This window comes from Leuresthes tenuis, unplaced genomic scaffold, assembly GCF_036924035.1.
Source record: "Leuresthes tenuis unplaced genomic scaffold, fLeuTen1.0.hap1 SCAF_8, whole genome shotgun sequence".
Taxonomy (NCBI): Eukaryota; Metazoa; Chordata; class Actinopteri; order Atheriniformes; family Atherinopsidae; genus Leuresthes; species Leuresthes tenuis.
Window position 1 is genome coordinate 22,177,654 of NW_027325362.1, and position 26,174 is coordinate 22,203,827.

Below are 26,174 nucleotides of genomic sequence, written 5' to 3' on the forward strand. Positions count from 1 at the left end.
CGTTTCTGAGGTAACCCTGACACTTGGTGCCGATGGCTTGATGGACTTTCTAGACTTTGGTCTGATTTCAACACAATTGTTTGTAAGGCTTTAATATTCTCAAGTTGTAGTCACAGTATTTATATAATAGATTGATGGTTTGATTTAATGCGCATGGACTAATTATTATTGTAGTATGTATATTAAGTATTAAGTATGATGATAAAACAACAGCTAATGATTTATGACAGGGTAAGGAGTATATCTGGCTGAGAGTAAATATTTAAATTCAGTGTTGAAGTCTGAGCCGCAGCTCTGTAGAAGCTGAGCACCTTGCCCTGATCATCTGACGACAGACGGCTCCTCCCCGCTTCCCTGCTGTCTGCTACGCAAAGCAGCGGCTTGGGTACAACTCTGCCTGCGTTTCTACACACAGGCTCATGTGCGTGAGCCGGAGACGGAGTCGAGTTATCTGCTGTGAAGAAACAGGGACTCCGTTCCTCCTGCTGGTGTCTGCTTTCAAATGAATCAGTGATGAGCGCGGGCGCGAGGAGAGACGGACGCTTTTCTTCATCTGTGTGCACAGGCGGTGCGCAGGAGTGCGCTCCGAGCCTCAGCATCATGCGTCCTCCGCTCCTGAGATCGACCCAAACCCACGAGGCTCGCTGAGACCCCCACCGAACCCCCTGTGCGAGGTAACCACAATTTCTGTACTTTTGCCTGTGTGAAATGCGTCGCTCCTGAGAGACGCGGCGGCTTTTATCCAACACTTCCAGACAGTCTGACAAAAAAAAAATGTTTTGTTCTGAATTCATGCGCAAGTGATTTAAACTGTTAATGTGCAGGAATTAATCCAGTTATCGCCTTGCAGGGAGCCGGATCTCATATTTTGGAACAAGATCACTCACTCAAACCGAGTGCTTTGTCTTCTCCCTGCGGTTCACATTTAAATCCTCTGTAATGGAGTATTGATCAAACTAATTAAAATGCTTCATCCAATAAATTAGCTCCAGAAGCTCCCAGGAGCACATTGTTATTTGCAGTGTGACATGAAAAGCTGCTAATCTAAAAGTTTTTCCTTTCCCCCCCCACTTAAGTTCTAGATTTAGATCTGAACGGGAGTACATGTATGGGAGGGTGGAGAAAAAAAGACTATTATGATGATGAAGTCACAGTAGACCCCATCAGACAAGAGCAGCTGATGATAATTGCCACTCTCCTGCTCTTGGTGAAATGTAGCCTTGATGTGGTGTTGTTTCACCCCCCACCCCATCCCACCCCCAGCATCACGTCTCCTATATCTGCCATCAGACCAAGCCAGGCGAATTTCCAGCTGCTTTAGTCGTCACAGGATGCAAATTGCCACAGGCTGTGCAATTCACCTTTGATTATGAGCATGTGGGTGTTGGCTTTGTGTGAGCCCAAGCCTTTAGCTGCACAATTTCTCAAAGGCATTAGTCGGAATTTGACTGGAATAAGTTCTTTAATGATATTCAAAGGAAACATAAGGCACTGTTTATCAGCTGCAGCTCCATCCTATTCCTTGGCTAAAAGTAGGTTCTGACAGGTTTGTATTTAAAATGGGTTCAATGGGTTTTTGCCGTTTTTAGTTATAGCCTGTAACAACATCCTCCTGTGGGAACATTTTTGCATTTTTTTTCGATAAAAATATGCAGAGTAGACCTTTAATTATTCTTTGATTTGACCAGAGTAAATTTCCCTTGTAAAGATATTTGATGCACGAGATATGGATTATCTATAGGAGCTTAGTACAGGGCGTTATAGAATGTAGGTGTGCACTTATTAATCAAAGGTATAAGTATTAAAAGTTTTAATATATACATATCTATATATATATATATATATATTTATTTTTTTTTAATTTAATTTTATTTTTTAAAATCACAACTGAAAGGGTTTAGTGAAGAACTAAATTGGTCAGAAAAGTGGGATACAGACCGACTACAACGGGGCAAAAGGTCAACATGAAAGCAAGTTCCCCCTCATTATTTTTATACCTGACTCATCAACTTAAATGGGGTCACTGTGTCTCTATTGTTGAAATCACAACGACTACTGTTTTGGGTTTCTTGCCCGGAAACCAAATGTGCGAGTAGAAGTGAGGTTTGAGAGAGGAAAGAGCGGAGCTGGATGGTCTGGGAGATCAGTCTGACAGTGGAAGAGCACTTCCGAGTCTGGCTGCAAATACGGTGGCGGTTTTTGAGCGGTGTTATGATTTCTAAATCCCCCAGAGAAACCTTGAGGTGTCTCTGTGATGTATGACCGAACAAATGCAGAGGGTCAGTGTACACTACACAACAATGTGAGGAGAGTTTCATATGGGAAGGATTGCAAACGAAAGAGAGGCTGCGGAGGGGAAACAGTTTCTCGTTATTAGGTTTGTGTTTGATGTAGTTTATCCAGTTGGCCCCACTTGGGCAAAGAGGAGGGAGGAAGAGAGGAGTAACAAAAACAAAAGAGCATTTATTTCCCCACAAGTTCTCCTGATCAAAAGTAACAGGAGAATGGGATTAATATTTGATGAGGTTATGTTTTCTGAATTGAAGGATGAAAACTATTAGCCGAGGCATATCGGAAATTTCTTAAAAAATACTATTGAATTCCAGAGTTGTTCTGTTTGTTTTTTTCGTGGTGCGGGGGTTGGTTGAATTTCCCTGAAGAGATGAGAGACTAAATAGCTTTCATGAGAGGATCAGAATTTTCTGTAAAATGTGGAGAGTGCACTTCCAAGTCCTTAAATTCTGTATTAAAATCCAAATGAAATCGAAATATACTGTATGAATGTTGCCTTTTTTAAAAAACCTACACCTGCCTGCTATTTTCTTATAGCTCGTATTTGGCCTTGAATGACAGTGCTGGTTCGGAGTGAGTGTGGCTGCCTGGATTGAGCCATACAGCCACCATACATGGCCAAAAGTCCACATTTGTTTGGGCCTTTGAGCCAGTTGTGGCCCCAAAACAGTTGTCATAAGCCACAGCTTTCCATTGCAACACATTCCATTTACTAAAGTTAGGCTCAGTTCATAAACATGTAACACTTGCCAGTGTCTTAACTGAGCCCCAGTGGTGCCAAAAATAGCTCAGATTAGGCTCAAATGTGTAGTTTTTTTTAAACACGGCTGTACAACTGTCAGACAGGCAGGTGTGCAGCTTGTGGCTCTTGTTAGTCATTAGCTTTGATCTTTGATCTCTCTATTGGTGTTTTGAATTTTGGAGTTGCATGTTGAGTTCAGTGGTGACAGACATGATGCAAAGTGAGAAAATCAGCATCGAGTGAGGTGCAGCTGCTAATGAATGAAAAGCAGTATTTATGTTAACAAGCCAAGTTAACTTTAATAAGCCCTCTTTTTTTGATAAGCCTTTCTCGTGTCATCTGAAAGTTATTCTCCACTCACGCAGATCTCTGAGCTTTTATACATGAGGCTTTTAAATTATAATCATAATCAATTGTGTGACACCTTTTAGATATCAATCACAGATTAATCTTAAACGTTGATTTAATTTCATAATCTTTGTAATCTTTGTCAATCGTACCCATAAAATATTTTTTTAATTGTCATACTCTTACTGGTCAAACCGTTTGGAGTTTTACATTGTTTTCTGTATTCTGGAATGTCTGAAGAAAAATAAAAGTAAAAAAAAAGCACATCGGCAGAGGTTATTAAATTCTTCACAATTGGTTGTTTCTAGGCTCAGGATCCAGAATAACTGATAAATGTTGCTCACCGTGTTCTGTGTTGAACATGCTTCAGTCGATAAATTGATTTTGCCCCCATTCATGTAGACTGGGACAAGGACAGTTGTCCAATTAAATGGTCAAGCTGTAACTGTAGCTCAACTCAACTGTGCATCTGACAGTACTGACTGTTTCAAGAGTATAGATGAATTATTTTTACTCATATGCAGAGGGGTTGACAAACAGCGCTGTGGTTTAATTTCTACGGTAAGCTGGTGTGGTGTGTGGTTCATAAATCTTTATATAATTATACTGCATTGAACTACAGAGGCTGTCCCTTGTAATGTGGACGTTTTTGAGTCAGTAATGCAAAGGATCATGGGACTCTCATATGATTTTTTTCTGGCCATCAATTCAGCAGTGTCTGAACTAGTAAAACAGCTGTTTTATGTAGAGATATAGAAATGTTTTCATTGTCAGTATGGCTGAGGACAGTGTTTTAGTTGGGTTAATAACGAAACTAACCATGGGTGTGTATATATGTATACACACACACACACACACGTATATATTGAGTTCACAAGTCAAAAACAACAAACATGTAAAATTTGCTCAAGCTTGTTAGGATTTCGTCAAGTTTTGTGGTGAAGTTTCAAATTATAACCAACTGGAGACACATTGTTTCATCCTCCCCTTGCTTGCATATAGGAGAAACTAAGGTGTCCAAAAAAAATTCATGAAAAGTCTTTATTCTAGTGTGAGTGTTTGGTTCGTATGTTCTGGGCTACTGTAAAAAGCTGTATATTGCTCTTCTGACATACACTGACACTTGCATGAAGGCCAACTTTCATTGTGTGAGAATGTATTTTCCTTTTGTTACCATAGCTACGGGGTTCACAAGAACCACCAGGTGTCATTATTTCTTGTACACCCAGTTAAACAGAAGTTGTCATCTGACATGCATTTGATGGTTGACTTTGATCCAGTTAATGATCATTCTGTTCATCTCAGGACCTCAGGGCGATGTTGTCATGCTTGCAGCCTGACTGGAGTATGTGCAGGATATAAAAACTGAGCTGTTTGACCTTGCAGATTCTCACTTATACTGACCTCTTTAGTTTGGAAATTTCCACCACTGTGATTAGGTCACCTGAGTACTATCACTCATTCCGCATTTTGATGGTAATGTCACACAGAAGCTGATCTTTGTCTGTGTTAGCAAAGTTTGCTGGATCCCCTGCCTGCCTGCCCCATGGACTGATCAGACTAGTGTTTCATATCAACCTTATGGGAGCAAAATTAGAGGATTAGCAACAACTTCATGCGTATTCCCTACATATCTTCCAGGCTTCTTCCTTTGGAAGGCATTGTTATTTTAAGTAGCTTGGCAATTGAGCATGGAAGCAAGCTCTAATATTCCCAAGTCTTCGGACTTCAGCTTCGGCCGTGAAGCTGACTGCTAGGACCTCTTCACTCCAATCCCCGGTTCATTCATAATAGATAACTCACTGTAACTTACAGTACAGGGGCATAACTAGGCTAATGCTCAGATTTGCATATTTGTGCTACATTCCATAATTCATGAGTACGGTTTCAGCAGTGATCCACGGAGCAAAGACCCACCTTGGACCACATGTTTCTTACAAATCAGCAGTCGATACTCAGCATGTCCATCAACAGTACAGTATAAAAAGATAGCAAAGAAACTGTCTTTGCCAAGCACTCAGGAGCTGTGTCCTCGTTAAGAAAAAGTCTTGGTGTCTGAACTCAGCCTTTGGGAAAGTCTCATTAAAGGCACAAAGAATCTGATGACAGAGCCATACAACTGGTTGTTTGCTGCTTAATTTACCCCCTTTCTGAAATAATGGGACAAGGTTGGAGGTGGTGTGAAAGGAGGCAGCAAAGCGCGGTTACACCTTCTAGGGGAGAGATCTTATGAGCCACTTTTTCCTCAAGAGGTTTGAGAAAACGTAATGCCGCCTGCCATCATCGGCTAATGTTAGGAAGTAGATTTATCATTCCTCTTGATGACGGGCTAAGTTATTTATTCATTACTTTTATTCTCTGCATGCCACGGATAAGAAGGCAGATGCCAGCCACATCCCTCATTAATGGTGATCGTGTATCATACATCCTTTATCATGTATATATACATAAGGATAGATAGATAGACACAGATTTTTTTGTGTGTGAAATGTGTTTGGGGGTCCAATGGCAGAACATTTGAATGAAAGGATTTTTATGCAACACAGCATTTTTTAAACTAATAATTAAGAAATTTCAAAGTAATCAGAACAGAGATTCTATATTTTCCCTTGTGACAAAAAAGGGATAATATGCCCATTCCCCTTTGAAAATATATATTTATGTTTTTGTCTGTTAGCATTAAATCATTGCAAGATACCTGAAGCCATTTTCCTATTTTTCATTTAAAGGAGCAGCTGAATACTCATTAGAACCAAATGTCAAGCATTGGCTGGTTCTCCTGACTCGCACCCCTACTACCACTAGCCGCTACTCTTGACATTTGTTCTGCAATTGAAGGTCTGGCTTTGACCAAATATGAAATTTGATCTTGTAGGGACTTTGACTGAGGTCTATTGTGAGAAGGTGAAGCATCTAATGAAGGAGGTATGGACAAACTGTTCTTTGATTACCAATTTAGGCACAGGAAAAGAAAAAAAAAGTCCTTGCAGAGTTGCTCAGATCAAACCTTTCATTCTTTGTTAAGCTTTGAACTGAGGTAAGCTGCAATTACCCAAATATCTTTTACAAGATACATACAGATAATGCACAGTTAACAGTGGGTATTTAACAAAAAACCATAGGCTACACGGTAGGCTACAGAGAAAGCTGTCTGACCAGTATTAATGATGTCTCACTCATGCTTGTTGAAGAATGATTTAGCAACAGTCTCTGGAGGCTGTGCAGTGAGCTGTCCATGGTGCTGAATGTGACTGTTCATCTTGGGTTTTTGGAGGGAGGAGAATGCCCCAATGAGCACCTCTCTTGTTCCCACCTCCAAGGGGAATACTGCTCATCTCAAACTTGAAATGGAACTTTGAAAGATGTTATTCGTCTGCCTAAGGTTTTTTTTTGTTGTTGCTCCCTTTCAGATTGGCTTTAAGGCAAAGAAGTGACACAAAGAATTGTGGAATTACACGTAGGTCTGATTTTGAGCAGTCAGTGTTACAGCTGTTCCCAAAGGTGGTTTTGCTGACATAAAAACAGGATTTACAAAATGTAATTGCTTCGCCCTATTGTTGGTGACCTCATATTGCATAAAAACTATTGCGTCCTGTTACAAAGACGAAAATGTTTGTTGCCTCTTCTCTTAGTGCTGTTGTCAGTACACTGAATCAAATAAAAATGCTTCATATTTGCTCCCTCTGCTAATAGGTCTGACTCCCAGCAAGTCACATACAGCTGCTTTGTCAGGAGCACTTGGCAACACTATCACATATCGGATGCTTTCTTTGTCTGGGGTTAACACGAAAGGCTGTGTTTTCAGCCAGATCATCATCTTTTCCTTCACCTATTTAAAGAAACAAGACAATTCCCACACAGACTTAATGTTTTGTTCTCAAATATCATTCTCAAGATGTAGCAACCATAAAATGACACCTTAAACATTGTCCAGTTATGAAATAGAGGTTGTATTTCATTACGGTGCCACTTTATAACTGATTTATCTTGAGAAAGTTTTTTTTTTTTTCTGACTACATCAAACTTATTTTAACAAATCAATGCAAAGGTGACAAGTGTGCGTGGGAATGCAAACCATTTAAAAAATAAATGTTTTTGGGGATTAGATTATCTGCACTCTAAAAGACGTTAAGCAACTCGCAGGAATTCAGTTCAATTCAGCATCAATTTGTCTATTGCACCAAATCACAACAAATATCATCTCAAGGCTCTTCATATACATTAAAATCCAAATTAATCTAAACTATACAATGCCAATAAAAAAAAAAAGTTGCCTGAAAAAGGAAATCAATAGATTGCCTCAAAACCTGCCCTGAGTACACTGAATATTGCCTCCCCCCTATGTTTGTACTAAACCTAACCAAGTAATTTAACCGAAAGCTGACAAATAGCCAGTGAGAGTTAATCTAAAAGTACAGTGTAAGACTCAACCAGGAGCGGAATTGCAGTCTTCGTTGCAAAACCATCTAAAGTAAATAAATAAACAGACAAACAGTCCCACATATGATTTAGACTTTGGACTTATTCCTCCACAGCGGCTCCACCGGCTTAAATAAGACTATTTTATCACTCACACATCAGGCAAACTGTCATGTATATGAAGCATCAGTTAGCAGAATCAGGATCTGCTTATTTTCTTGAAACTGATTTATAATAGTTTACAAAAAAATTAATTTTATAAATAAATTTGAAAGAAATGACCTCCTTTAATGTAGAGTATTTCTTTTGTTTGTTTGCTGTATTAGTTTCTGAACCTTTATGCTCAAAGTTTGTCCTGCTTCTTTTTGTTGTGACATTGTACCAAATTATGTTGATCTCCAGATGCATGAACCAAACTGGTTGTGATGATGTGTGGTCGTATTATTATCTGGGGGTATGATGACACAACCAGCATGGATAATAATAATCTAAGACTCACTCAGATTAGCTACTGTTCAATTTATCCATCTTTTTTTTTTTTAGAATTACTAATTCTAATCACTTAATTAGATCATATGTTGTTTTCAAAATCAATACTATGTTTGTAGCAGCTGTTTGCTATTAAGTGTTTATGGTTTAAACAGTTAATGAATGTGCTAGCCTTGATTTGGGGTGTAAGAGGATAATGATGATTATTCTCATTTTTGCTTTTCATTCTTATCATCCAGGCAAACAAGCCAAAACAATTCCATAAAGGGGATTTTAGAAAATAATACACAGCCTGAAATTCTTAAAAAGTATTTATTTCACAATATGTTTAGATAAGGAGGCAGTTATCATTGTATCCCGTGCATGTTTTTGATGAATATGTGAATTAATCTGGTTACAAGGCTTCGCTTTAGTGTCAAGTAAATGTTTTATTGGCACTCTGCTGAACATATGCTCATGTTTTTGAGGGAATTAGTATTTTATTATTTGAAATCATTTTGCTGTGGGCAGTTTGCTAACACAACTCATGTTTTAGTTTTGCACCGGGACCCTAAAAATTTGATTATTGGGTATAGAGTATTCAAAATCCACCGCACATCAAGTCTTCCTTGTGCAGATAGTTTGGGGGGTGTTTTTGCTTACTTTTTTCATCATATATCAGAAATTCCTCTTGGTTTGGAGAGTGTGTAATAAAATCTGCCCTCTTTATCAGAATAACTCTAGGCTGCCGCGACCTGATGAAACCGAACAGACTTTGGCCCTCACCTTCAGAGTGACTTTTTGTCACACGGCCCTCTCTTTATATTAAATCCTCTAAATAAACTGCAATAGGATCACAACGTATGAGCTGTCATGTGCTCAGCAGTTGTGGATCATATCAAAGATTGGCTATAGCATTTTATGTCAACTTTGAAAATAATTTTTAAGGGATAAAACACTACCTTCTTTAAATCACTTTCTATATTAAAATATATAAAAGGCTCTCCAAGCCTTTTTCCAAGATAGTTCTGAATGTGAGCCCGGGTTATTTGGTTTACTGCTCATGGGGTTAGTTGACAGGTGATGATAAAAGGTTCAATGGTTCCAAACCAACTTTTTTGTTCTGTCATAATCAGCTTCATTGGCTAAACATACAGTATAGGCTAATGTGCAATAATCATAAACCACCACTCATTTCTTTATATTTTACTTTCAAGCAGCCAGACTTTAATCTTTTACAGTAGTCTTCATCAATAGTTATCCTCAGAATGTCTTTAAAAGTTTGCTTCTGAAATGAGCTGCTTTTTCAAAACCCATTTTCAGTCCAGTCCGTTTACCTGACTTTTTTTCAGAGTAATGGGCTTTTTGTTTGCTGAGCCACTAAAGACTGACCTGGTTCAAAAATAAAAAGCACCTAACTCAAGGGATGGACCAGTGTTGCGTCTACATATGTCAAACAATTTAACAAAGTAACTGTTTTAGATTGTTTCTTGACACAAATGCTGGCAGCCTTTTGTTGCACTATTTCTTTTAATGCATCAACAAAAAATTCCAAATATAACACAGTTTAACAGAGAAAAGGCTGAGGTATGCGAAATGACACAAGAAGTGGGGTTAGGATTAGTGACAACAGGTCTTATGGAGTTATGAATCCTTCTCAGAGCCCAGACCTCAACATTATTGAAGCAGGAGATAATGGGCACCAAGGTTCATTGTGGAAAATGTTACATAAATAAATGCTCATGCTTTTTGCCCTAAGGCTCCTGCGCTCCACTATTTTGCTGTGAAGTATATTTGATTGCTGTGTTCAGGTGAAAAAAAACACTTTAAACTGAATTCTTGCTGTGACTCGGAGTAGTATTCTGGAGCAACAGATCCAGATGCAGTTGCATTCGCAGTTGCCAGTGACTTAATGCAAGGGGCACTTCATATGGGGAAACTCATTGCCTCGCAAATTAAACCATTTTCTCCCCAGTTGGAGTTAAATATGGAGAAATGACTCATTTAATGTCTGATTACTCCCTAATAAAGCCATCTAAACAATGGCAACTACCCATTTCCATGAGTAAAGTCTGCCTCTTCCTAAGATAAGGCTTGCAATTGCTTGTCAGGGTCACACCAAAGTATTATTAAAAGATGTACACTAAGAAGTCAAAAGAATTCATCTGCTCGGATTCATTATGAGATGGCTCTTTAGCCTGAAGATTTGTCTTCATTATCCGGCCAAGCACCAGGCAGATAACACTGCCTCATTTGCTTTCTGAGCCTGAATTTTCCCCGAACGATAATGCGGCGTCTCTTTTGTGTGGCTGTGGTAAAGACAAGCAAGCCATTTTCAATATGTGCGGAGGATTACAAAGGTTAATCATCAATTTAAAGCTAATCTTTGTTAAATACCAACAGAAGCATGGTTTGTGCTTGAGACAGACATAATCAGGCAAACCCCAAAACAATCCTCCATCTAAATGAAGTGAAAGATGGTTAATCAAGGCTTTACAGCAGGAGCTGATGAGCAAGGAAGGGGGAGGACTGATCCACACGTCTGGATTAATGTTCCACAGTTTGCTAAATTTAGTTGTCGATTCTGCAGGGCTAACCCCAGAGACTATAGCACTTCTTTCCATGCTTTTAAACAGAATTAGTGTGCACAAGCACCCCCAACCCCAATGCCCAGCAATTGCTGAAGAAGGAATCTGCTGAAGAAATGGCAATCCACATGTGTTTACCCGTGCTTCATTGTTGCTATGGAGTTGGTATAATTATGGACTTTTAGAATTATCCAATCAAGGACAAGATCCCACTCCCGGAGTCTGGGAAAATGAGTAATTCATTTTCTCCCTTTTTTAGTTTCGCTTTGTATGCAGGCGACTTGGAACACAGAGTTCTTGTCATTATATGGTCTGGTCTGGTTGAACATGCCTGCCAAGTTGGCTAATTAAAAGTAGAGCTATAGTAGCCTTCCATCCCTCACTGCCCACATTTATCAAATGTATTACTTTGTGATACCAGAACAAAATTATCAGAAAGACTTTTAAAAGCTAAAATAAAGTTATACTGACATGCAGGTATTGCCATAGGAAAAAAATAAAGTGGCTGGTCAGGAGCAGTCAGGTGTGTGTTAATACAATGCCATGAAGGACAGACATCTGCAATGATCTCAAAGAAGTAATTGTTGCTGCCCATCAATCTGGGCAGGGTTAGAAGGCTGGATCCAAACATTTTGGAGTCCATCATTCCACCGTGAGAAAGAATAATCACAAGTGAAAAACATTCAAGACAGTTTCCAATCTTCCCAGGCGCTACATCTCAGACTCTATGGGCCTCAGTCAGCATATTCAATGTTAAAGCTCTTGATAGGACAACTAGAAAAGACTGAACAAATATAATTTATTTTGAAAGACTGCAAGGAGAAAGTCTTTCCAGAAAGAACAGGAGAAACATGGCTTAGTTTTTCAAAGGAGCATCTTGACAAACCACGTGACTTCTGGAAGTCAGTTGGACTTTGAGAACAGGGTCATTCACAGGAGCAAAATATTCATGACATCCCTCTGAAGCGTACACTTTAAAGCTATTAGAAGTTAAAGGTTTATATTGTTTTTTTTAAAACACTAGACTAATAAGATAAGCACAGCGCAAAACATTGCATTTCCCATTAACCTAAGCCATTTAAAGTCTCTTGGGCCAGACTTTACAATATTGGGAAATAGAATCCGCTCACCTTGATGGCAGAGGCGGTAATTCCATTGACAAAGTAGACTTCTTTAATAAAGATAAGCCCCCAAGAAAATCAATAACCTGAACTCATTTCAAAAGGACTCAGATGTGTCTAGACAAACACAGCAGCTAACCAAACATTAAAGAAGGACCTTTTTTCACTGATACTACTCACCATGGCTGTTCTCATCTTTGCTACATGTTACAGTAACAAAGCAGGCCAGTAAGTGATTCTGCAGATGTCCTCTCTCTGATTCCTTTTATTCCCCCATTAGGTCCTGCTGCTGGGTCCACAAACTTCTCTAATTAAGAATTTGTCTTCAGCAAGTTCACCCATAAAGTGGCCCCTGCTGCAGAACGTGGGGTGATAAAAGGAGTTATTGGGCCTACGACCTCCTTTGCCTCTTATCTCCTATAAACACTTCTGTTGCTTTTACAGGGCCATGGAGGCGGCGGAACGAGCAATGAGCCGAAAGGGGGGGAGTGAGAGCTGCTGATGACTTATTCATGAATAATGGTGCAACAAGAGGGTGCTGATGAAATTGACAGTGAGAACTCCTCACTCTGTAATTTGTTATGTAGTTCTGGTGGGACTTGTGTCGTACTTGAAGTTGATTAATCTTTGGACTGGGCTATGCATCGAGATGTTTCTTCTTTTTTTTTTTTTCCAAAGGGAGGATACAGAGTGCTCAAGCTCTTTTGGGGAGATAAATAAAAAAAAGATATTAGTACTCACTCATTAGATTTCCCAGGGTTCTGACATTAGCTTGTGGGTTTAGCATCACAGCAGCTGAGACAAAGCTCCACTCTGCTATGAAAGTCACCCTGCTGAAATGACATGTTTTATTCCCTCCATCTTCTTAACCTGATTCTGTCACAGACCAGGAGCTGCACATGCTTGGGTGGTGCCATTAAATCACAGACAGGTTCTTTTCAGCTATTTAAATTAGTCTGAATTCTTTACATGCCCCTTACCTCACTACTCTGGTATTCTTGTCACATGCATTCAATTCAGTTGAAGCCGCACCTCATCTCCGTTTGGGAAGTGCTCGAGTAATATAAAATAATGGCAGATCCCAACTTGCTAGGGAAGCTGAAAACATGATTTGTGGTGCAGGACTGCAGTCAAACTTCTTCACCAGAAAAAGTCTCGATACTTTCTGTTGATTGGCTTCCTTGGAAATGTCTGCAAACAGAACCTCGCTGCCAGTGGAATCTCGATGTCAAAGCAGATGTGAAGTCCAGCTGGCACTAGAGTTTTTACTCTTTTGTCGGGCAATAAAAAGTTACAGCAAAAAGCAGCTTGATGGTCCATGGTGCAGTGGTACGGAGCTAAGCAAAGGCAAATGCTGTAAACAGTGATAGAGTGCACAAAACAGCACAGTGACGTGGAACTACGATGATTTACATCCTCCTCGTCTCTGCCCAGTCAAGGCTCTGAAGCACTCCCTGCCAGAGAGGCAAAACCTTGGCGAGAGCTAATGGAGCTGGAGATTGTTATTATAGATAAACACTTCTGTTTCGATCTAGTTTGCCCTGCAAGAAGGAAATTACAAGGCTGTTTCTCAAAGATGAGCACAGAGGCGACTGATTTTATTTGCGTGCAAGGTGCCAGTGGGCACAGTTACAATCAAACAGCAAATGATGCTGGGCGGTGTGTGTATAACTGATGGTCATTTTAAAAGAACATTTCTATTTTGGTTAACAGGAAATTAATGGCACACCATTTCAATTACTGACTGAAGGTTTTCAGTTGTTCTATTAAGATTAACTGATGGTAAAAATGGCTCATGGAAATATTTTTCTTAGATACATTATAATATATTCACATCACATTGTAGATGATAGGTTAGCAGCTTGTATGAAATCTATGTGATTCTCTGCACAACTTTAGAAAAAGGACTATAAAGGTGCCAATTTACTTTTGTACAGACCGTGGATATTCTCCACCGCTTTTTCCAGTTTTCCATTCCAATTTCACGTTCCCATATATTTTTACATATGTATGCATATATGCTTTCCTGGAAAAATTTTATTCCAGTCCAGATGAAAACATTCTGATTAGATATTCTAACTTATTCGTTTATATAGGCACCAAATAAGGTGCTTTGATAAGGTGTGTGTTTACACACCTCACAGCCTGTAATTAGCTTGTAACTCTTTTTTTATGTGCAGCCTGCCGATCTGTGTAAATTGTAGCAGATAAAGCAGAAAAGGAAAAAGTTTGTTTACCCAAAAATCCAATTATTCCAGTAGAAGAAGATCAGCGAGATTGAGCCGAATCGGGTCCTGCAAACAATTCTTGACCCTCCTTCTAATGAAGCAGCATACTCAGCAGAACATGCCCCAATAGCCTACTGTTATCTTAATGCAGGTTGATAGTGGTGATGGACTTTACATCTCAACAAGAAGAGTTTACTCTTTGCCACTTGATCCACTGAAGATCAGGAGCCCTTAAATGAAAGATTCAGTCTGATCTAACCAACCTTCAGATATATTAGTTAGGGTATTGCATCGATCTCTTTATAGGCTAATATTATGAAAGGGATCTACTTTGTGATTTGATAATGCAGAATAGTAGGACAGAGACTTGCAGCCGCTCGGATGCATGTGACAGAGAGAGTGAACAATAAGTGGAACTGTTAATAAAAGCCAGCTGAACACAATATTTCTTTAAGTTACTAATAGTTGGATTGCTTTTTCCACCTTTTAGTATGACCCACATAAACTTCAGTATCTGTGGTGTCCAAAAATGTGCAATTATTTTGATTACCTCAAATGCACTTCCAATTAACTGTATTTAATGGAGGCTAAAAGCATGGAAATTTGCACTTAAAGTGCTGTAACCAGTAAGAATTGCATTAACTTTCAATAAACTTTGAAATCATGTTGAAAGTAGACTGCAGAGGGTGTCCACCCCCTCACACTAAAAGCACACAAGGATGGAAAGTCTCTTGATATCCAGCATGAACAAGAAGAATGATTACAGTAGGTGCTTCCAGGCTCATATGGGTTGGTTTGAGACATACATAAATAACTGCACCCCTCCTTTAATCAGAAGTTGATTGTCTGATACAGACACTTTCATTAAAACAATGACTTAGCGAGTTTTAAACTTAGCACTGATAAATGACTGAGTCTTCCACAGCCCACGGGGTCGGATCCCTCTGATTATGTTACAATCGATGACCAGCATGTGAAGCGACAACTTGAATTACTTATGTAGATGAGGGAGCTTGATACTGTGAAAGTTCCAGTCCAAGGTCAACGGCTGCTGGCTAAACGTCGTCCTGGAAATGTGTGGCCGTCACTGTCAGTCTCAGCCATTTCTCATCTCCATATCGCATAGTTACGCTGGACTGATTTGTCATTCACATGCACTGCACAGAAAAATAAAGCTAATCCTTGCTCTGCTGCTAATTTGTCAGTCAAGTCATGTTGGTCAAACTTCAGGAGAGCATTGTCACAGAAGCTGGCTGGAGTCCTATTTCTGTTTTAGCATGCTTAGCTTCTAGTGGCTACATTGTGTTCTCACTTGTGTGTATTTACTGTTTGCATGCAAGTAATATCCCACTCTTGCAGCAGGGAGGCGACCTCTGTTGCGAGCAAACACGGGACGCTCCTGTGGGAAACGGCTTTAAGGTGAAAGCTTTATTATTAGCTTGCTAACTGCAGCACATGGCAGCCAACAGCACATCACAGAAGGTCCAACTATTAAACGCTGACTTCTGCAGTGTTGAATACATATTTGTGATGGCGGGAAAACGCTGGCAGATCTGTGCTGTAAGCCTTCCAATAGGATGCTTTTGTGCCAGAGCGTGAGAGGTTTTCCAAGTTAAGGAGGACTGCACACACTGGCTGTAATTTGGGGAAATAAGCAGTAGATATCAAAGCTGACGTCCTCAAAGTAAATATCATGCCCATAGTGTTGACATACCTTGGTTAAAATGTATTACATGTATACTCTGGAATAGACCTCGTGCATAATTCACGGCCAAGGTTTGATTATTCGTGTGTTTCTTAATGCTGCTTATAAACGAAAAGATTGATGCCATTTAATAAACATTGTACGTTTTTTATCCATTTACTCATCAGAGCAGTGATATCTTTGTCAGCACTCAGCAGGCCTTCCCTTTAGTTTTTCTCATTAAACTATTCAACACGTCGGCCTCATCAAAAATTAAAAGTATCCTCACAGTTCATTACAAGATGCCCTGCTTTTTATTTGATGAAGCAATTCATCCATAATGCATGTGCATATTGGAGTTATCAGGATGCCTGCGAGACTGGAGAAACACATCGGCATTGGCATTCCAGACTTAGACCTGCAGTGAAGGCGGGGGTTGGAGAATGAGGTTAGTACGTTTGTTTTGATTACGTCGGCATTTCACTGTGTTCCCTCTGTGAGAAACCGTAAAATAATTACTTTACACAGAGAAGATCAGAGTCATTGTGAGAGCTTGGGAAGGTGTGATGGGAGAAGCACGATAAGAATTACAGTGGCATTAAACTGGCACAGCAAAATTAGCTTTATCTTTGGTGATGAGGAGGCTTTTGCTCTGAGGGGATCTTGATGCTGTGGAAAGCATAGGTGCTTTATCAGAAGTGGCAGGCTGAATGAGGCTCATCAGGCCACTCTCTGATTGAATTCCTTCTCATGGTCTGTTGTTGGTCCTGACGGACTGCGGAACGCTTTCCTGAGTGAGTCAGCGTCCCTGAGATAGGTTGCCTCCACGCATCCAAGGGCGATGAGCAACTCAGCCCATTTTATCTGCGAAAATGCCTTCTGGGATTCCAGACAAAGTCAGCTGATGCTTGAAATAAATCTCAGAGCACTGACAAATGTCAGCGCTGGAGGGGAGGAGGCCGGGGCCAAAGTATGCAGTGGAGTAGCAGAGGCTGTTGAAGCAGGGGTGAGTGAACAGTGATGGATTTTGGCGAGGTAACTGAAGGGTTGTTGCCACTGGCACTGTTCAGCATTGTCATTTCAGAGTATTCTCATCCTTAGTGTCATGTAGAATGGTGTTACATGATGTTTGTTGGTTTGTTTATTCAAATTTGGCCAGTACAGCATAAGCATATATTTGTTTATGAGGCACAAGCTCTCATCAAGTTGGGTGGCTCATGCTCGATGCGTGGACAGATGGCAGTGGGCAGAAGGATTGGTAATTGGAAGAGCCTGCTTTGCACACTGAAACATTCTGCAGGAGCGGGGGAAAAAGAGCTGAAAAGATTGATATACAGGGAAAGTTTAACTTAGCGTATAGAAGATCACAGTTGAAACACTGTAATTAGTGCCTGAGGCCACATGTGTCTGTGTGTACTTGCAAATGAAAGATTGCACCCTCCGCAGGTCTGTTAATAAATGCCTGTGCTGACATGTGGGTGGAGATTTGGTCATTGTCTTACTCATGCACTCCATAAATAGCCAAATATTGCTTACCAACAGAGCTGCCCTGTAATTTCCTCCCAGTACAAGGAAAAACTGATCTGTTATCAGTGTCATCATGTGAAATGCTGCTATGGTGCCAGTTGTGGAAAATTAATTTTAGATTCAAGTCACCCAGTGAGTGAGAACTGGCAGCAAACCCACAATAATGTATTCATTAATATTTAGTCCAAACCATGTGCGTTTTATTCTTAACCATAATGCTATTCATATCTAACCTGAACCATGTTTTCTTTATGTCTGACGGTAAATAACTGCAACTTAAAGCGAAGTGGAAAAGTGAAAAGTCATTGGAGCATATTGGGACATATCGGTTCCTAAGAAGCATTTTGGGAGAATGTACCATTGTTGAAGCCCGAAAAAAAAATCATTATTGAGCATGCATGACACTTTCACGTAACACAAGCATATTATTTACTCAATCTTGAAAGGCTAACCAGGGCATATGACCATCTTTTAGCCCCGAAAGCGTAGTGATCGAGGATTTCTGAATCTATATTGTGAAACTGGTGTTTTGCAAACTCTGGATAGATATAGTAGCCAACCAGTTGTTAGTAGAAGAGTCAAAATCTCGCTGTAATTTCTCCGTTGCATATTGATTTGACAAACCCTTCACTGTTGATGTGTTCCTGTGTCTTATTTAGGCTAACGATAAGATATAAAACGGCCTCACAAAGAATTTCTGACACAAAAAAGGAGCGACTTTCTCCAATAGTTCTCAGAACTATGAGAAGGTTCCTGCAGTCTGAAAGCACCTGTATTCATTTTTAAACCGATGTGTGCTGTCATATTTTGGTGTTGGTATTAGCTTGCATCTGATTTGAAGTTCTACATTGTTTTTCTTTTGCCACTATTCAAATATTTTTCTGTGCAGTCTAGGGTTAGTTATCTAATGATTTTGGCTAAAGTCATTAAAGTCATTTAGCCATATTTTGTCCAAACCATTTCATTTTTGCAACACACTCACTTTTGCTACAGTTCATTTCAACACTTTTCAGAGACCACTGCAGGGTTTCACTGGGGTGTGAAAGTATCGATCATGACAGTCTTGTTGTTATGGCGGCATTGATGTAATGGTGAACACAGTAAGTGTTGATACTATATGAAATTAGTGTCAGATATTTATCCACCAGGTGGCCCCAGAGGAGAGAATTACCCTGATGCTGGTTTTGTTGGTATTGCAGTGACTTATAGAGCTGCCACTTTATTATGTTCTCCTGGTTCAGATTAATGAACTCTACAATACTTATACACTAGCTCTGCATTAAACTCATCTTCATTTTTTTTGTTTTTTATCTACTGTTCTTGAGAGAGCTTGGCCCGACTGCATGGAAACTCTCTAAATTAATTTTCGCTTCACTGACAGTCGTTCGCTTAATTTCTCATTTACACCACACAGAGCAGGTTATAGAACAAACACAACAGTATCTAACCCTGTATCTAAAAGATTAGAGACATAGTTTAAATAGAAATGAAGATAAAAGATTTATTTACATATATTTTCTTTTTTTGCATGTACTCATTTTCACTATGTTACCAGAACACATTTCAGAGAAGTTCCAGACAAAGAAAAAAAAAATGTGCCCTTGGTGTGATGGATCAAAATGAACAAATACATAGCTTTAAAGCAAAATGTGGTGCTATCCAGATAAGCCCTTTTTCTGGGAATGTCTTGCTTATTTCTCCACTGTTACTTATAACTAAACTCTGTATGCCTTACACCAGCATTCATCATCAATCAAGTAAACGTACAGCAGTCATTCTTAACATTATTTTTATAAAGCATTAGATACGTGAAGGATTTGTTCTTGACTATACCCGATGTACAAAACTTGTTTTCTTTTCTGTTAGAACTGTTGGCTTCTGGACTGTCTTGGTGTTAAAGATCATTGGATCGTCAAGGATAAGGAAAGATGAAAAGACAACCTCTCTCCTCTGTGAAGCTCTAAGTTGTGGTAACAGAAGTTAATAAAGCGAGCCAGGAATCCCACTGTGAACCAAAAATTCATCCATGATTTAAAGCCAGTCCTGTGCCGTATGTGGGAGTGAAGTTTCAGAGTAGCAGTTGAATGTGTGTGGGTGGGAAGTATATTGTGCTGGTTGGTGAAGGCCTGTTTGAGGGAAAGACTGAGAAAAAGAAGTGGGAGCAAAAAGGGGAAGCGTGGAGTGAAGGTACGTGTGCATTTCTGTGTCCCAAGAGATTTTTTTTTAATGGAACGGGTCAGAGTATCTGACAAAAGACTTTCTAACAATGCTGTGAAGCCGTGAAACAGAGTACAACCGTCTGAAATGGAAAAACAGCAGAAAATCAAGAGATTTTACTCAGCTCTGTTTCAGATTGCATTTTTGTCTTTAACAAGGCTCAAAGCAGAGCAATGGTCTCAGATAACATACACTGTATGTATATGTGTAAAGTATTGGAAATATGGGACCACACTAGAAAGAATAAATCTAATGATTAATAACATTCTAACTTGAACCATTTAATAAAGATACCCTTTATAATCGAACTTTATGGCTGTAATAATGATGTTGTTCTAACATCTTTAATGAGTACACATTAACAAAAACAAAGCTGCCCTGTACAATACCTGCTAGCTGCCTTAGTTAATTTCAGGGGGATGCTGCTGAATATGAATGAGGGATTGTTCTACAGAGGCGGCTGTTTGGGTTAATTAGTGGGAGCGTGGCCTCCTGTGGTGCTGGGAACCTGTGTGGCCTCTTAGCCTGGTGGGATAAAATGATTTGTGCTGATCTCTCGTCGAGGCATTCGGTGCCAGACAACTTCAAAGACAATATAATAGATTGGCATGTACGGCTCTCGTGAGTGTTGAGACTCTATAACTTGGGTTCGGTAGGAATGCGGAATAGGTTTGATTTGGTTTTCTCAACAGTGTGCTTTTGACGGTACTGCATTCAATGTCCATTAATCAGTGTCAAACGAAGTGATGGAGAAAATCCCAGGCAGGGAAACATCTTGAGCATGAGTGGATTCTTCCTGAGCTAATACATGTATAAAAACTGATTTAGTCGAAGTGTGGTCCCTCTACTTTACTGTTCCAAACTTGTCCTTCTCATTTTCAGTCTAATTAAAGATTTCTAGCCATTTTGAAAGAGAATGGGGGATTAACTGTAATGCAGGAGGTATTACTTTGCTCATATTAGGGATCCAATTATACTATAGTCAGGCTTCTGTTCAGTAGTGAAGCGAATCATCAATGATATTTTTTAAAATTTGCAATAAAAAAGATGCATACCCCCTAAGTCGCTTTGGATAAGGATAACATAGCATTTCAGTATTTTCCAGATCAGATTGACAATAATATTTCCATTTCAACTAGTGTGCACCCAATAATAAAAAGAAATCACCTCAAGCTGGCACATTAACTTTTTGCAAACTGGAAGAGAAAGCTTTTTTCAGTTTTTACTGTTTCCACATTCACAAAACGGCAACAGAAACCCAGACCATAATTTCTGTTTTCTGGATTTCTGCCAATACGGAGTATCCTATTCTAGTGTTTTGTTTTTAACTTAGAATTCTAAATCTTACTACCCCTGGGTTAATTTGTATTTATCATAACAGCAACCTTGACTGATCACATGACCTATAAGTACTTTATCAAATCAGAATGGGGGCAAAATCTTTTTAGTCCACAGGACCATCATAGTACTAGCTTAAAGTTCAGTTTGTGTTACTGCATTGGGAAATACTGCAAGCAAGAGTTAAGGAGAAATGTGACAATGCAGTGAAACTTTTATAAAACAGTACATATCCTGTCCATGCTATCTGCATTTAACCACGGTTGAATTTCAGCTTGATTCATCTGACCTGACTGCTCTTTCAAGTAGGTTTATGACTGTGCACCTCTGGAGTCCCTGAAGGACATGTACGAGAAAAACATGCTAACTCCACAAGCAAAAAAAAGTGCCCAGAGCTGACAATGAAATCTTAAGTCACATGGCGTAGAGCTGCAGTAAGCCACAACATGACAATGCTTTATCCTGCTCTTAGTGGGGCCATAGTTCCTCTCTGCCAACCTGAGCTGTGTAACATTCCATTGGTCCCACAGTATTCAATGGACATTTTCATGGTTAAGTAGCATTTTACATGGCTTCCAGGTGCCAAGTGGAAAGCTGGAAAGATATGCCTCTAGGGCTGAATAAAGCAATAAGACCCATGTGAAACAACGACTCCTTCCAGGTGGTGCTGTGCTGAGAGAGGAGTGGGGGGAATTGGATGAGACAGAAAGCTCGTCTGGCTGCCAGGCTGTAGGCATTGGACTTGGCATCTCTCTGCCTGGGAAACGCTGACAGGCAGGCGTGCCTGTCGCAGTATATAAGTGCCTCCTTGCACAACAGCAGGCCCTGTAGGGCAGGTCGTCCCTCCTGCACTCAGCACATACAAGAACCATACCACAATCAAACCCCCAATTGAAGTGTGAAGTGGGGGGCATGTGTCATCACCTTTGCATGGTTGAAAGGCCCTGTATGGTGAGAGAAAGAAGGGTGATAATGTGATAGGAATGTGCTGGGCACATTGGCAGTCACACACCTCCCGTTTGCTTAATTAAAGGAACAACTTCTGTGACTAAATTGCACTCAAGGCAGAGTTTTTCCACAAGCAGAGAATGAATAATTACACGGGGTCACTAAAAGCAACAAAAGTACACAGATTTTAGCAAAGACATTCTTTTCATTCTTCACAAATTGCTGATCTTCTTTCAGTATAATTTATGGGCAGACAGATAGATGGACATCCTGAATACCATCTTCGGGGCTTTGGAGCTTCAGTAAGAATTATGCACGATTATCTGAAGCCCCAATCATGGGGAGACAATTACTGATGCTCCTACACTGACATGATGATTAGCCAAGGTGAACCTTAAGATACACTTTGTTAGCATGCAGGCCACAGTTCTTAGACCGATAAGTTTTTACTTATGCTGTACATTTATTTGCTTCTAAATATATGTTTGCATTTACGATGGTCACCTCACATATTCTGCATTCGTTGGTTGTGCACGTCTTCAGAAATTAATGATATGCAGGAGGTGGCCAGCAGGGGCTGTGCAGGGCAAAACATGAGGATATTTGACATCCTTGATTTAAAGGAAATGAATTGTATAAAATTGCATTAATTTAACAGACACTTTTATTCAAAGCGACTTACAAATGAGGAACATGTTAGGGGAGAATGTGGGGTACTTGCTTAAGGATATTTTTAGCTTGCATACTCAGAAGTTAGAGCTCTCATCCAATTGAAAGACAATCACTCTTTCTCCTTAGCCAAGTTCTGCAGTTTGTGCTTTAATCTCAACTTCCATTAAATAGTAATTGTTATTATTGTCATTATTGTCTCCATCTTCTCTATTTACAAACTACAGAGCTCTGTGTGGTCTGAGTTATCTGGCATTGCATGTGCTGTACAGAGGCAAGTATACAAACGCTTAAGCCAAGTTTAGGCTACACATTTTATATGTGACAAATGGCAGCACATGACTAATTGAAGCACTTTTGATCTTATTTTGTACCTTGGTATTTTACCATACATTTTAGAAAAAAATGGAACGTGTTTCTTCAGATATTTTAACTTTAAATATATAGAAAAAGCATTTGTATGTTTTTCGAATGACAATCACGAGGAAGATTGTTCTTAAAAGATTGCCAAGAAAATAACTAATGACATTTTTTTTCATAGTATTCCCTTTCCTATCAATTAAAAACAAAATATATACAGCCATCTACTGAAAATGAGCAAGGAGCTTGTACTCCAAGTTGCAGGGCGAATACCCTAGTATGCTAACACCCATCAATGTGTTTAAGGATGATTTCTGAGGAAACAGGACAGTTTTGAAAATGTATTTGAAAGATCTGTAACCCCTTTGTAAGTTTCTAGTGAGCACACTGTTTGTCCATTATGTGCATCCACAACACTATTTGTGTGTGTGGCAGTGTCTTCCCAGAAAGGGAAAGTTTGGATTACCTTACCGTGACCTTTGCTGTTGAAGCTGGGTGTTTGCATAGCTGAGCCCTGTTGTTTTGACTAGCACAGTGCATGCAGCAGCTCTCTCAGCCGGTTTTCCTTGGGTAAGTATCTGAGGACTTTTGTTTTTTAAATGAATTCCATGACATTTAAAAAAAAATGTGGTCTGCTTTTTCAGCTCATGGCTGCTTGCTTCACAGCTAGCAAACATATTCTATCAGATGTTGGTTTTGCAAAGGCAAACCCTGTGTCAGGTCTATTTGAAAGGAAGGGAGAACTATATTGAAAGTCAAAAAGCCAAGGTGGTGAATTAGAATTTTCCCAGGGCTTTCAAAGGCTCTTCAGAATTATTATAAGTCATATTTAACACCCCAAATCCTTCACTTTCTCTGTTTGCTAAATTTCATTGCGTTGCTATTGATCTTTCTCGGTATGAATAGAAAAATCAAAGTCACCTAGCTGTGGAAACTTTTCTTTTGGCCTTCAGCCACACTTGCATTTATCAGACACATTTTCTGATGAGCTGTCTGGCAAAGTGTGTTTCAGCGAGAGAAATTACAGAATCAATTGAAAGTGACTTGATAGAGTGAGAAGAAAAAGCAGATGGGAAGGAGGGAGATGAGAAGAGACTAAAAGACAGATGAATTGAGATTATCCTTTTGAGATGATACACTCATAACAGACATGGATTGTATTTATGGCTGGATTTCTTTTTCAGAGGCATGAGAAAAGTGCCATTTCAGAATAATAGTGACATTCATTCTTCTTTATATGCCTGAAATTTGAAAGTCTATTCTTCTTTTTCTGTCTTTGTTCCTCTCTACAGATGTACTGTGGACTGCTGATGATTTTTCCTCCTCCAGTTAAATTTCAATGGCAGACAAAGACTGCATTTCTCACTGCCCTTGCTACCACTGAGCTCAAAAAGACGTGTGTCATCCACAGCTAAGCCACTGTCTCCCTTCTCACTTCTGTCTGCCAGTCTCCACTTTTTAGTCCTTTGTCATGGCTTGTTTTCTGGCATCAGCGTTACTTCTCATCCTCCAGACATATGCTGCCCCACCTGAGTTTGTTCAGGAAGGCTTTGGTATAACACTTGACCCCATGGACATTGATTCTGGACTACCAGTCAATGTCTCTCAAGATGTAACCGCTCCACCCCCAGGAACAAGCAAACGAACCCCACACAGTATCATCATTGGTGTACGCAAAGGAGGCACGAGAGCACTGTTGGAGATGCTAGACATACACCCTGAAGTCGCTGCTGCTGCCACCGAGGTTCACTACTTTGACTGGGATGAAAATTATGCCAAGGGTCTTGAGTGGTACCGTGAACTGATGCCCTATTCTTACCCTCACCAGATCACAATCGAGAAAACTCCAGGTTACTTTACATCAGCTCTTGCACCAGAACGCATTTGTGCCATGAACTCATCGATAAAACTGCTACTGATCTTGCGAGACCCTGCTGAGCGGGTCATCTCCGACTACACCCAGGTGTACTTCAACCGGCTGGAGAGCCACAAGCCAGTTCAAGCCATTGAGAACCTGCTTGTGCGAAATGGAGCCCTGAATATCCGGTACAAGGCTATTCAGAGGAGCCTGTATGACATCCATATGCGTAACTGGCTGCACCACTTCCCCTTGGAACAGATACACATAGTGGATGGGGACGCTCTGATCCATGACCCTTTGCCTGAGCTTCAGAAGGTGGAGCACTTCCTGAACTTGCCTCCAAGGATAGTATCCTCCAACTTCTACTTTAACCAGACCAAGGGGTTCTACTGTATCCGAAGTGACGGACGAGAGCGCTGTCTGCACGAGTCTAAAGGACGTCCCCACCCTGCCGTCAACAGCACCGTTCTGCAGCAGCTCCGCTCCTACCTACAGGAACACAACCGAACCTTCTTCAGGCTGGTGAAGCGCACCTTCAGCTGGCAATAAGAGACTAACAGAACTCTATCTAGCCAGTATCTTGTCTTTAATGAAGACAAAAAAACAGCACTTTACCTACATAAAAAAAAAACAGTTTGAACAGCCTCTTATTAACTGTTGTGATCTTTGGTTTCAGCAGAACAGCTCTCTATTTACATGATAAGGCAAAGAAAAAAAAGGTGGGAAAACTGTAAAGTTGACCGTAAAATCAAATGGAATCTCAAAGCTTAAGTCTTTTTTCTTCTGTACTGGAAGCATTTAAGTTGTCAAGCTGCAGTGAAAACAAGTTAATGAAACTGATGAACTTTCTCTCCCTCTCTTGTTTGATATTCTTGTTCTTGATAATAAATTGTTCTGTTTTGAAGTTTCCATTTCTCTCTGTTTCATTATGACTATCAGATGCCCCCCCAACCCTAAAGTAAGCAGAGGCATTAGGATAAGCCTTTGATTTGGTTCCTGTGGTGTAAGAAACCGAATCAAAGGAAATGGCTACCCTGGAGCAGCACTTTAGCTGTACAGGAATCACTAATAGCTTTGGACATTGAAGGTAGCCTGTGCCTGCAGCTAAATCAGTCAAACCGCCATAGTCAGCACGCTCTTATCCACAGAAAAACTGTCGCATTTCACTGCTGCGTTGTTTAAGAATTTGTTCAGGAGTTAAATGTGGTCTTTGAATTATATGTAACAGTGCTGTGAATTATCTAAAAATGATAGTGTATCCGTATAGCTGCTTTTCTGCACATTATCTCTTTCCTGAATTGCACACAGCACACAGTTTTCCCAGAAACAGATTGTTGTCCTCCGCACAACAAATAGAAACGGGT

The 26,174-nt window shown here is 40.0% G+C and overlaps 1 protein-coding gene across 1 annotated transcript; it reads left to right on the top strand.

Moving 5' to 3' along the window:
* The first annotated feature begins 396 nt into the window (after positions 1 to 396).
* Positions 397 to 25,714, top strand: hs3st1l1 (heparan sulfate (glucosamine) 3-O-sulfotransferase 1-like1). Its single transcript, XM_072390408.1, has 2 exons — positions 397 to 674; positions 24,242 to 25,714. The coding sequence occupies exon 2, from the start codon at positions 24,421 to 24,423 to the stop codon at positions 25,357 to 25,359; it is 939 nt and encodes a 312-aa protein (XP_072246509.1). The 5' UTR covers positions 397 to 674; positions 24,242 to 24,420; the 3' UTR covers positions 25,360 to 25,714.
* The last annotated feature ends 460 nt before the right edge of the window (positions 25,715 to 26,174 follow it).